The sequence below is a fragment of the Talaromyces atroroseus genome (genome assembly GCF_001907595.1).
Source record: "Talaromyces atroroseus strain IBT 11181 chromosome Unknown scaffold_6, whole genome shotgun sequence".
NCBI classification, from domain to species: domain Eukaryota; kingdom Fungi; phylum Ascomycota; class Eurotiomycetes; order Eurotiales; family Trichocomaceae; genus Talaromyces; species Talaromyces atroroseus.
This window is the reverse complement of record NW_017971438.1, coordinates 854,273-866,934: the sequence shown is the minus strand read 5'-3', so window position 1 is coordinate 866,934 and position 12,662 is coordinate 854,273. Positions and strand designations below refer to the sequence as shown.

The 12,662-nt window shown below is 47.3% G+C and overlaps 5 protein-coding genes across 5 annotated transcripts; 3 read left to right on the top strand and 2 right to left on the bottom strand.

Moving 5' to 3' along the window:
- Positions 1-152: 152 nt before the first annotated feature.
- On the bottom strand, positions 153-1,494 carry UA08_05221 (Serine/threonine-protein phosphatase ppe1; the record flags this gene model as incomplete). Its single annotated transcript, XM_020267519.1, has 4 exons — positions 153-442; positions 503-843; positions 892-1,288; positions 1,341-1,494. 4 exons carry the CDS (start codon positions 1,492-1,494, stop codon positions 153-155), a joined length of 1,182 nt encoding a protein of 393 aa, XP_020119414.1.
- Positions 1,495-2,010: 516 nt separating this feature from the next.
- UA08_05220 (hypothetical protein) lies at positions 2,011-3,811 on the top strand (the record flags this gene model as incomplete). The annotated part of the gene is made up of 2 exons (XM_020267518.1): positions 2,011-2,264; positions 2,326-3,811. 2 exons carry the CDS (start codon positions 2,011-2,013, stop codon positions 3,809-3,811), a joined length of 1,740 nt encoding a protein of 579 aa, XP_020119417.1.
- A 1,611-nt stretch (positions 3,812-5,422) lies between these two features.
- Positions 5,423-7,509, top strand: UA08_05219 (hypothetical protein; the record flags this gene model as incomplete). The annotated part of the gene is made up of 9 exons (XM_020267517.1): positions 5,423-5,640; positions 5,705-5,736; positions 5,801-5,902; positions 5,952-6,017; positions 6,074-6,332; positions 6,431-6,691; positions 6,759-6,867; positions 6,968-7,265; positions 7,343-7,509. The coding sequence occupies 9 exons, from the start codon at positions 5,423-5,425 to the stop codon at positions 7,507-7,509; spliced, it is 1,512 nt and encodes a 503-aa protein (XP_020119416.1).
- A 353-nt stretch (positions 7,510-7,862) lies between these two features.
- UA08_05218 (hypothetical protein) lies at positions 7,863-9,246 on the bottom strand (the record flags this gene model as incomplete). Its single annotated transcript, XM_020267516.1, has 8 exons — positions 7,863-7,881; positions 7,951-8,235; positions 8,290-8,329; positions 8,386-8,426; positions 8,476-8,587; positions 8,642-8,707; positions 8,781-8,815; positions 9,044-9,246. 8 exons carry the CDS (start codon positions 9,244-9,246, stop codon positions 7,863-7,865), a joined length of 801 nt encoding a protein of 266 aa, XP_020119673.1.
- Positions 9,247-9,669: 423 nt separating this feature from the next.
- On the top strand, positions 9,670-12,229 carry UA08_05217 (hypothetical protein; the record flags this gene model as incomplete). The annotated part of the gene is made up of 8 exons (XM_020267515.1): positions 9,670-9,902; positions 9,964-10,040; positions 10,129-10,513; positions 10,588-10,653; positions 10,722-10,889; positions 10,939-10,963; positions 11,182-12,036; positions 12,104-12,229. 8 exons carry the CDS (start codon positions 9,670-9,672, stop codon positions 12,227-12,229), a joined length of 1,935 nt encoding a protein of 644 aa, XP_020119672.1.
- Between the last annotated feature and the right edge of the window lie 433 nt (positions 12,230-12,662).

Here is a 12,662-nt window from a genome sequence, read left to right as displayed (position 1 = left end):
ATTCATAAATTGGTATATAATAACCTCGAGCTTATGATTAACATTTCATCGTCGACCAACGCCATACTCCATGCAGAGAACATTTCCCTTCATCCAGAAAACAAGACAGAATCATGGCCGCGTGAAAAAGACAGAAAAGAAAATATCATGTTCTACAAAAAGTATTCACTTCGCCCAGGTCTCGACGAAGGAACGTGTCGTTGATCATCGCTGACAGCGCTGAAGAGCTTGAAAGTAGGTTTGAGGTCTTCGCGAATCTCGCATACTGACGCCAAATTGCCGCATCGGTAGCAGTAGTTTGGCGCACTCCAAACAGTGGCAACGTTCTGCTTAGGGAAGTGATACTTGTACCCTTCATTAACAAGCTGATGCGCTCGTGCAATCAAACTCAAATCATTGACGTGGCAGAATTCCTCTGCGACTTTGTTTCCAAAAAGCCACCCTAAATTCAGTCCAATCAGTAGATATACTAATAAATAATTTCCACAGACAAAACACTCACCAGCTCCTCGCGGACTAACAGCCCACGTCTCCACATCCGCTGCATCTTCCGGATCAGACCACACCAGATCACAAAATGCTCCTTCATGGGGGATTTCTTGTGCTCGAGCAACCACACGAACTTGATCCAATGTCCTAATCTCTGGACTCAACCCGCCGTGCACACACAATACCTTGCCATCGATAATGGCGCCCAACGTCATGAAGTCAAAGACCTGACAACAAGCTTTCCACACCGATGCATTGCCGTATTTTTGGAAGCATTCTTCGTAGAAGCCGTAAACTTGCGTTATCTGCCGTGACTCATGATTTCCTCGCACTAATGTGATGCGGTCGGGGTATCTGAGCAGTTAGTAATGATTCATGAAGAAAAAATTACCATCGACTAACTTGGCTTTAAGGCATAGGAGCAGAGTCAGCGTCTCCAAGCTGAAATAACCTCGATCTACATAATCTCCCAGGAAGACGAAATTGCCAGGAGGGGGGCCAGTTCCTTCTTTTGACGATCCGCTACTAGATCTTTCCCTTCCGGATGCCGAGCCACTATCGTCGGCATCTTGTAAACTGTCTGCGTTCTTTACTTTTTTGCGTAACTTTGGATCCGTTATCGTCGAAGGGGGCTCGATGTCCTCGGATGTTATAACTGAAGGAGGGTTCTCTGGAGCTTCGGCATTTGTCTCGTTCGGCATTCCACCAGCCACTCGGAAGAGCTCTAGCAAATCATAAAACTGCCCGTGTATATCACCACATATCGTGACAGGGGACGAGACTGGTTGTATGTTCGACTCTGCAAGAATAAGTGCTTTGTCCCGAGCAGCGCAAAAAGAGTCTGCACAAACCTTCCATCATATATTCCTTGACGATATCACACAGTTGTTTCATATGGTGCTCCGATAAGTATTTGCATTGCTTTGCCGCCTGTAGCCACTCGTCTGGGCCAGCACTTCGTTTGAGCTTGGCTGGCCCAGGCGCTGGGATTTCTGACTCTGTCATGGCCGAGGTGTTAACTAATCGAGTGAACGAAGGGGGCGTGAGCAGTAGTAGATGCAATCAAAATAGCATGAGATCAGACAAATGTGATAAAATGAAGTAGCAACAAACAGAAAAGAAAAACGGTCTTATAATAACTTGAACCCCCAGACATGGAAAAGCCTGGCTAGGGTAGTTGAGTAGGCTGAGTCTTTGAGTCTTGCGGGGAGATTCTCCGTGGCGGCAAGAGCAGCAGCGCAGTTGGGGCGTGGCGCCTGCCGTAGTGCTCTTTCCCAGAATTCGCGACGAGCTGCCAGCCAACTTACAGGCAACCTGTGTTGGCATGAGCAGAGCTGTTCGGCTGCCAAAAGACCTGGTCTCTTCTTCTTTGAAGGTGCACTTTGTTTTCATCTAAAACAGGAGAGGGAGGATTCTGGACAGATCGTATACGAGGCCTGATTTTGCCTTCCCCGCCATCTGCCTCGCAGTTTATCTCATATCCAAACTCTCCATTCCAACCCCCGTCCAAGAGACCTGGCGATGGCGCAGCCTTCAGTAGCCAAAGCAGCTGGCATTATCCAGCTCCCAGTAACCGCAACACAAAAAGGAGCCTCTGCACCGGCGCCAGCAAAGAGCACTCCAAAGCTTCCAGTACCGAGATTGAAACTGATCGTTCGTCGTCTCCCTCCCGGACTGACGCGTGCCGAATTCGAGTCGGGCCTGGGCGATGATTGGAAAGTAGGGCAGGGCAAGATTGACTGGTACCAATACAAGCCCGGTAAAATCTCGAAGGAGTAAGCATTGCCTTTTGCTAAGCTTGATTATCCGTCATTGCGCTAACCTCGTGTCTACTAGTCCTGCTAAACCGTCTCGCCCTGCCCGAGCCTACGTGCATGTCATTTCAGAAGATTTGATCACTCCTCTATCTGAAAAAGTTAGGAGCACATCGTTTCATGATGCACGAAATACCTCCAATGATGCCGTGCTTCTCGGGCCACCATCTGTCGAATTTGCCCCCTACGCTCGAGTTCCAGGTAATCGTTCGAGGAAGGATGGAAGACAGGGAACCATTGATCAAGATCCAGATTTTGTTGCATTCCTCGAAAGTTTAACCAATCCGATTACGAAACCTACGCCAGTGGAAGGTGATACGGAGAAGAAGGAGGACGAACAAGTGACTATTACACCATTGGTTCAATATATCAAAGACAAGAAAGCTAGCAAGGCAAAAGAGGCTGCTTCCGGGAAGTCATCAAAACGCGCAAAAGAAAAAGAGGCAAAGGCAGAGAAAGCAGAGGCCAAGAAGCTTTTGAAGAGGCCAGATCGAGAGGCCCCAGCAGAGTCTACGCCCGCATCACCCGAAAAGAAAGCGCCGTCAATAACAAAAATAGAAAAAGCTACGAAGGAAGCTGTGAAAGCCGCAAACAAACAAGCGACCACTTCCAAATCTAAACAGCCATCTACCAAAGAGATTGCACAGCTGCCTACTGCACCTGCTGCCGCGTCCGAACGTAAACGAGAACGAGAACGGGGGGATGTTAGCGTCGCAGCGAAAATTGTACAGCGGGACTTGGGGCTCGCACCATCTGGTGGCCGACGGCGCGGAAAAGCTGCGACAACTACCGCAGAGAATGATCGTACAAAGAACAATGAGGTCAGCGCAGAATCGATCCCTTCGGCTCCTACGATGCCGACAGGGCCAAAAAATGCCAAAACAAATACAAAAGGAGCCAAGGACAATGCCTCGAAGGGCACGGCTTCCAAAGCCAATCCTCCTGCCACCGCAACAACATCAGGAGGCTCAAATACCGCGTCTCCAGCTGCTGACAGTGCTACAACCTCACCAGGCCCTTCTTCAAGAGCACCAAGAGCTCCAAAACAACAAAAGGCCAAGCAACCCACTGTATCCCCAACGGCCACACAAGCATTCCTGAAGCACGCGAACCCATCTCAAGGTGTTACGGAAGATCTGCTTCAGACAGCATTCAGCGCTTTCGGTAAGGTGGCCAAGGTGGAGGTTGACAGAAAGAAAGGATTTGGATACGTCGACTTTGCCGACGCAGGTAGTCTTCAAAAGGCGATCGCGGCTAGTCCTGTGACAGTGGCACAGAGTCAGGTGGTGGTTTTGGAAAGGAAGAACCAGCCAACGCAAGCCAAGGCAGCTAAAGTGGATGAACCATCGTCGTCAGAAGCGCCGTCGACACCTATTCAGCAGCCTGCTGGCACTCAGAAACGCTCTCGAGGGCCCCGCACACGGGGAGGCAGAGGACATAAGAAAGCCACGGCAGCTGGTGATGGTGGAAAGACTGAAACAGGAGAGGCGACACCTAGCGAAGCCTAGTCGTAGATGTAGATATCTTAGGTAGGATTATTACGAATATGATACCCATGTGATGTATGATCAAAGGCCGCATTTCTGAATTATGGATGCCAATCATGAATTTCCTGAACCAGTCAATCCTAAGGCATTGTTTTGTCTAAATCAATGGCCCTGGAGACATTGGTATCCCCTATGCTCGTCGAGTCAACATAGTTATACTACAGAGCCCCATAACACTAAAATTGTTTCGGTAACAATTAAAGTGAAGGAAATTCTCAGCTACAAGGTTTACCCCAAAAAGAATCAAATATGATGCGAAGTAGAAATCGGTTCTCATTGGTAAAACTATCCTGAAAACATAAGATAAAGGCCTTTCAGACCTCCTCGACACCCACCAAGTCCAGCCGACCGAAGTCAAGACACCAGAACAAGGTAAAGATCATCACCACTCCCTAGAAGACAGATCCCCAATCTGCGTATCCCGGAAGGACACAGCTAAGAAAACAAGATCGACTTCGAGGCGGGAGTAAAACAGACAAACTTCGCATAGAAGCAAGCCCGAAAATTTCACTTTAGGGCATCGAGGACATGGAGGTCATCAGCAAGGGTGGGATTTGTGGCTATTTTCGAAAAAACAGCGGAAGACGTCTACTAATGAAGTGATTCTTTGAAGTAGAGTCGCTATGAAGAAAAAAAGAAGAAAAAAAGAGCAAAAGAGCGGGAGAGGAAGATGCTTTATATAGACACGAGTGGGGCCAGCTGCCTGGTGCCGCTATTCCTCTCTGGGACAGGTGCCGACGGGCTGAAGAGATTTTCCGGTGGGGCATGTTTGCTGCTTTTGCTTGCTTGCACGCGTATGATTGGTTTATGCGCTCTTGGAAGCTCTCTGCTGTCTGGCCAATCACGGGACGTCATCAAAATCTTTTTGTTTTTCTCACTTTTCCTCCTTCATATGTGCAAGGTGCCTGGCGAGAGAGGCAATGCTTGCATAGACAAATGTCCTGAGCATAGGAGTGCGGCTTTCAGCTCAATGGGGGAAGCATTGCATACAGCCTTGTCTTGACCTGTGAAAACAAGGCCCAACGAGGTCCAACGATGTAGCAATCCTCAAGCATGAGGATGATGGAACTCGACGAAGGAAGTACAAGGCAAAGTGATATATTTATTCCGCTGATCTCTTACTTACCTGCCCTAGTCTCTAGGCTACCTAGCCATCACCAATCAAACAAGAGTCAAGAGTCAAGAGACAACGGGGACCCAAGCTTAATCGCGGCCGATATCGAAATTGGAAATTTGGCGAGCGAATCGGTGTCAATGGCGGCGAAGCGAACCTATCGCCTTGTGCAACTGCATACCTGCCCGCGTAGACAGGCAACTTAGCTAGTAGGCAGTCTAGCGGGGATATTTGGGCCAAGACTTGCAGTTTACCCCGTGGGGAAGCTTGTGATCATAGCATTAGGTTTTCGCGGCGAACAGTCCGACGGCCCATGCAGAAAGCAGGACTTATGTCTGCGGATTCACTCGTTTCGGTATCTATTTGTAGCCAGAGCTGTCCCAGGATAATCTATGATTTTGTTTCTTTTGGACTTTCAGTATCACCCTTAGTAGCTTTTAAACAAATTAGCAGCAGTCATGTCTTCAATTCAGACAAACGTCGACCCCTACACCGGTTCATCTACCTCGACCAGAGACGGCATTGCCAAGGAAGACGTCGCCCACCTAGAGGTTGCGGACAAAGGAAAGGATTTTGACAATGTGGTGGAAAAGCCCGAAAGTATTCGAGGCTTGAGCCCAGCAGAACTTCAGAAACTGGAAACGAAAATGGTTCGCAAGATTGATATGGTCATCATGTACGACCCTATTTCCCATTCCGAGGATGCTGTAATAACTTTGCATTAATTTAACCAATAACAGGCCTATCATGGGCGTACTCTACATTCTCAACTGTAAGAACCAGATACCTCGAGAACGATTGAGCAGAGCGAACTAAGAGGCCATCCTCGTAACTAGATGTCGATCGATCTGCTCTAGCAGCAGCCAAAGTGTACGGGATCATGGACGATTTGAACATGACCACAAATAACTTTGCTACTGCGATTTCAATCCTCTTCGGTGGGCTGGTTCACTCCATATAGTTTTCCGGGTTTCTAACAGTCGCCAGCTGGGTATATTCCCTTCCAGATTCCATCGAACTTGATCATGACGCGAATTCCTCGTCCCGGCTTGTGTAAGTCAACAGCCTTGTCAGTAAAGTAAAAGCACTTTTTGCTGACCAGGCCAAAGATATTTGCAGCGCAGCAACTATCTGGGGCAGTGTCAGTGCCGCTACCGCTGCTGTCCAGTCGTACAAATCACTCCTGGCCATCCGTGTCATGCTAGGTATCACTGAAGCCGTCTTTTTCCCAGGAGTCATCTATTTGATGAGCGCTTGGTATACCAAAAAGGAACTTGGCAAACGTTTGGGAGCCCTGTTCGTCTTTCAGATGCTTGGGAGTGCCTTTGGAGGTTTCATTGCTGCAGCTTGTCTCACTTTGAATGGGCGGTACGGCATTGCGGGTTGGAGATGGCTTTTTATTGTGTTCGTCTTTCTTTCCTTTGCGTAAAACTTTTGGGTGTACGAGTTTACCTGACCATTTTCAGCGAGGGTACCACAACAGTTGGTTGCGGGCTCATCTCCGCCATGCTCATGCCTGAATATCCACACAATGCTCGCCTGCTAAATCAGACTGAACGTGACTATGCCGTTTGGCGAATTGAAATGGAAGCTGGAGCTGGTGAAGCCCACGAAGAGACCTCGGTTCTGGAGGGCTTCAGGCGTGCATGTTTAGATCCAAAGGTCTGGGCTTTGGTATGGTGTATGGGAATGTCCCAGGCTATGGGCTCAACAACGAACTTTTTTCCGTAAGTGCTCCTAGATTTGAATAGTAGTTGCTTTACCTATAGCTCTGCTTAAGCTTATTTGCATTAGAACTATTGTCGAGACGTTAGGATATAACAAGAACATAACTCTGCTGCTTACCGCGCCGCCTTTCTTATTAGCAGCCATCTTATTCTATATTATCTCTTATATTAGTGACGTAAGTTTGATTTCCTCACTGACTCGAGACAGCTTTTATTTAGATGCTTTGATATCCTAAGTGAGCAAGAAACTGACTACACTCTCTGACTTTGATCCAGCGCAAAAACGTTATCTATCCGATCCATGTCATCTGCTTAGCCTGTGCAGTCGTTGCCTATGTTGTTGCGATGGCGACAACTAAGACTGGCCCGCGGTATTTTGCGATGATGTTGATGCCAACTGTCTGTGCTGGGCCGCAGATCCTGCTTTACAAAACCCTGAACATCCATATGGCACGACCTTATCCCAAGCGGGCAGCTGGCGTGGCCATGATCAACGCCATCGGTGGAATATCGAATGTCTGGACAAGCTACCTTTATTACGGCTCACCTCACTACTATGCGGCGTTTGGGTGCTGTTAGTCTCTCCCTTCAAAAGCAAGAATTTATTTTTCATGCGAGTGCAAGGGGCCCTACTGACATATTTGCTGATAGTACTCGGCTGCGTCGTTGCATTCTTCATCGTCATCACGGCTTACAGGATGCACGTTCGGGGGTTGAATAAGCTGCTATCAGGCACTCCTGAAGAGCAACGCCGGGCTATAAAGAGCGGAGTCACTGAACAACAAATTGATTTGAATTGGCGATATATTGGGTATTGAGGGCCTTCAAAAGCACCCTTCAGTACGGAAGTAGCGTTTGAGACGCTGGTTGGCATTGCGCTAAGACGAAGACTTGTTGCATTAAGCTTAGTGATCTTTGCGTATGAATGAACTTGATCAATTTTCAATCCATAAGTCTCAGGTAGGAGAGTTAGGCAGAGTAGAAAGAGGAAACTGCCATCTGTGATAGAAGTGTCACCTGATTTCAACTACGGCCATCATATCTGTTTCTTTTGCTTCAATCTGTTGGCAATTCATAATCGAACCAACCCCTAGCAGGGTACATAAAAATACTTTGTATGTTTTGTTCTTGGATTTCTTTGTCCAACTTGATGTCACAATTAGGGCAGAACCTACCCTAGGATCTCATCACTAGAGGACATCTCTATTAACACACTGAACTTACATATGTCCGTAACTTTTGTGGGAAGCAAGACTCACGTATACAAGTTATCTGGCATGCGAATCCCATCATTTATCGAGACGCCCATTAGCCGTCCACCGTCCACCGTCAACAACGCGCAGTTCATATATCCTCCACCCGCGCTGGACAGCATGAGCACAGGGCCTACGATCTCCTCAGGACGACCGGGGCGGCCTGCAGTAGACCGGAGTGCCGCCTTTTCAGCCGGATGATTGATGTTGTACTTATGTTTGCCAGCGGTTACGCCAGTCATCTCAGAGGGGAAGATGCCGGGACAAATGGTGTTAACGCGGATTTTAATACTACATATATGTGTGAACATGGTTCTTATGCAAATGCCCTAGCAGAAAACCTACGGGTGTAGACGGCCGGCAAGGAGTTTGGCAAGGTGAATGACTGAAAACATCGTAAGTCTAAGCAGCCACTCACTACACAATAAAAAGGTCGCTCACCAGCAGCTTTGGAAACACCGTAGGTCAGAGATCCCATGGACCTTTTATACGTCAGCCTTGAGACCGCAAAATGCCAAAAATATCTCTAACCTTTGGTTGCCCAATCCCGCCAGCGAGGCAATTATGCAGACATTTGGATCTTTTGACTTGCGCAGAAGAGGGATGAAATTTGCGGTGAGAAAGTAGACGCCGCTGACGTTAACTGCAATTGAAGTTATTGATTGAATGTCAACGTAATGTGTGACAAGGCACTAACTCTGGTTACTTCGGTCAAAATCCTCTTCGTTCACTCCGTTGATTAGAAGGTTTTCAACTTGATCGGCTGCACAGGGTTAGTCTTGCGTCAAGTCATGGAATATCTTTCTATCTTATACTGCTTTCTTGGGAAGACTCACGGTCGTTATGATTTTTGGCCTTCACTCTCCACGGACTATTCACTCCGGCGCAATTGATGAGCGTGTCTATCTACAGAACGCCGGTGACGTTATGAGCATTTGGGTATTAAGAGAACTAATAAGAATCCAAAGGGAACAAACATGGGTTTCACGGGCTGTAACTATTTCCACAATAGATTTACAGCCTGCTTCCGTCTGCACGTCTCCCTGGATTCTTGTGTTCAAGTCAGCTGGAATTCAAACCAGATGACACAAAACCTCACGCATGGATATCCCCTTCAATTTGCTTCGCGGCTGTCTCCAAAGTCTCCTTCCTTCGACCAGAAATGTACACTCTGGCGCCATTGACAGCGAAGCCCTCGGCGATGGCTTTACCAAGACCGGAGCCACCTCCGGTGACAACAACTATCTTGTCTTTGACAGAGAATAAGTCTTCGATTTTGAAAGAGACGTGCTGTTCGGCCATGGTATTCTAAAGGTTATCCGAAATCACTTGGCTTGCTTTCAATTTAGCGGTAATCGATTGATATCATAGGCTTGTCCGGTTCAGAACATCACTCTGCTTGCATCGTCGGCGTAATGACCGATGGTCTAGGAAGACTGCTGAGTAGCGGGGGTAACTCCGCATGAATGTACTTCGCTTGGCCGGAGTTGCAGCCGATGGAGGTCGGCAGAATTCCTAAATAGCCACACGCAGCGATAGGGTTGGAGTCTTTCCTCAACCCCAGCGTATGAGCGGCGCGGGGCTTGAGGAAATGGCATTATGATTTCAAGATCCAGATTTCTGAGGTAAGGAATTTGGGTGCATGATGAGATGTCGTTTCATCTCATTTCACAAACTTCGCAAGAGTATACGTTACTTAGCCCTAAAACCTGGAGCAATTACGCTATGCCTGCAGCATTGACTGTTGATGGGCCCAAGGTCATTGTCCTCACCGACGAGGAACGAGACAGTGGTTTTATGAGTGATCAGAATCTCTACGATGCTATAGAGGCCTTTTTCACCGATGGCCTGGTTGTCGTTGAAAATGCCATTGATGTAGCAATAGTCGACAAACTAAATAACAGGATGTTGCAAGACACCGAGAAGCTTCTTGGTGGTGCTGGTGAAGTGCACTTCAAGTGAGTCTGTTAGGGCTTTTAAACGTATTTTATTATGACCGAGGACTGAAGAGAACAACAGCCACTTGAATGTCAATGCCGCAACCAAGGGTCCAGCAGCAGGGGGAAACTTGTCACAAGTCCCACCACTAGACAAAGGTGAGGTCGTTAAAGCACAAACGTAGATAAAAGTTCTTTCTTGGACTTGTACATCCTGAGAATCCCCAGTTAACCTACTATGGCGCAGAATGGCTTTTTCCGGAAGTATATGCCAACAAACACGGAGCTAGAATTGTGTCAAACATCCTCGGTCCACGACCTGAAGTTCACTTCATTCGCTCCAATACACTACTAGCCACAGAGGAGCGTCAAATGGTTCATGCCGACATTCGGTTCGAGCATCCAGAGCATCCTTTCGCAATCGCCTTCAACACCTGCCTCGTTGATACCGGCCCCGAGAATGGCACTACTGAGCTATGGCTAGGCACACAAAACACGAACATCAGTGATCATCGTGAACTCGGAGAGCCCATGATCGCAGAACACAAATTGGAGGCGCGCCGGAAAATCAGGCCACCATGCTATCCCAGGATCAAGAGGGGTTCGATCGTGCTACGAGATCTAAGATTATGGTGAATAGAAGATATTCCACAGATTTCTCCTCTGAGTCAGTACTGAGAATCGACAATTGTTGTTGTTGTTGTAGGCACGCCGGAATGCCAAATCCCACGTCGGATGTACGAATTATGCTTGCTATCGTCTACTACGCTGCGTGAGTAACCTTTCCCTTAGCCTCTCCTCTGGCTATTCATTCATGCTAACAACACATTTTACAAGCAGCTGGTACAAGAACGGCGTCAAAACGCCCATGCCGCATTCTCTTCGTCCAACCATCGAGTCATTGGAGAACTATGCTCAATCCAAGTTCGCGGTTGACTGGGTTCCTGACGAGGGTTATAATTATCTCAATATCAAATTCAGCAACGATTTTAGTTCTACACTTACGCCGTGGGTCTGGGAGAATATTAAACATGTGAAAACCGTCAAGGGATACTAGATTAGATAAACCCATCATGTCAGCAGTATGTCCACTATATTGTATATCTAGGTACATCACGGTCTATAAGTCTATATAACATGGAGTTACTATAGTTACAGGTTACATACTAGTTACCTAGGTGGAGTTCCAAGGTTGGATTATGATTTCTTATCTATAATCTCTGAATACCCAAATCACTCGTCCAATCCAGTTAGGCCTCGCTATCTCACTATAATACTAGTTATATAGTTGACAATCCAGTGCCAGATCAATCTGTACTCCAACCAACCGACGTCAAATACCGAGGTTTCGTACCAGAAAGCTTTCCCTAAAGAATTTATCATGGCTGAAATCGACGGCCCGGCAGCCTTCAAGGCGAACCCGGAAGAGAAAGCCAAGCAAAAGTACTCGATCAGCACGCTGCAACAGATCCTAGTCAAGATGCATGAGGACGGCCTCGTCGTTCTCGAAGACGTAGTTGACATCGCCCATGTAGACACCATCAACGACTACATGCAAAAAGAGACCGATCATCTGCTAGAAAAACCCGGATCATACTTCAACCACGGCGTTCGCTCAAACATTCTTCACTGCGCCCCACTCAAACCAGGATATATCTTTGAAGACATCTACATGAATCCATTCGTGATCCAAGTGATGAATGCATACCTCGGCGCTCGCCCGCGCTGGAACTTCATCACGGGGAACAACGCGCTCAGACATACAGCCGGTCTGCGCCAACCAGTTCACAAGGATATCCGATGGCCTGACCATGTCACAGCCCCATTCTATGTAATCGCCAACGTGCCACTAAGCGACTTCTCGCCTGCAAATGGCTCGACGGAGTTCTGGCTAGGATCGCACCGGGCCACGACTTCAGATGATCAGGCCTATGACGAGGATGGGAATATTACGTGCAATGTGAAAGAGGAACGACTGGAGCAGCGTCGCTCTGAAAGGCCACCGATTCAGGTCCGTATGAAAAAGGGGAGTATCTCGTTAAGAGATCTCCGTTTGTGGCATTGCGGTATGCCCAATCCGAGTGATGAGCACCGGATCATGCTGGCGACGGGGTATCAGGCTCGATGGTATCCAAATTACACCCAGAGATTGAAGGTGAGATCTACGTCGGTCTATATGATTGATTCGTTTACAAGGGGATTCTGATCATACATGGTTTTAGCTACCTGAGAGTTCTCTCAACTTCTTCCACCATGATGATATTGAGATTATGGCGAATTTTGTGAGCGATGAAGAGGTTGAACAGAGCCAGCACACTTTGAATTTCAGTTTTATGCCTAGTGTTTGATTTGAAGGAAGGATCTATACTATCACACGATGACCAATAGATAAGACTGACACTATGTAGGTAGGCTGGCGTACTGATAAATCTCTATACCCATGGTTGTACGCATGTATCATTTGTCATATGCATATGCTAGACAGAAATAGCATAGACATGGAAAAAGCACTTGGATTCAGACATAAGTTCCAAGCTCGGGTTATCTAATAGTATCATAGATTCCTTATGTTTGTTAAACAGAACCCAAAGCTCCATGCGTAATCAGACGCCGCGCAGCATTTCTTAGCTGCAAGGGTGGCATTGTCTTGAAGACGCCTCCAGACAATCAAGGCCTCATGTATTGATACTCTCTCACAATTTCTCACAAAGCGTTCAATACGGAGATCCTTAGAATAGATATCATTGGAGACATCATATCCGGTTATTCTTTTTTTTTTCT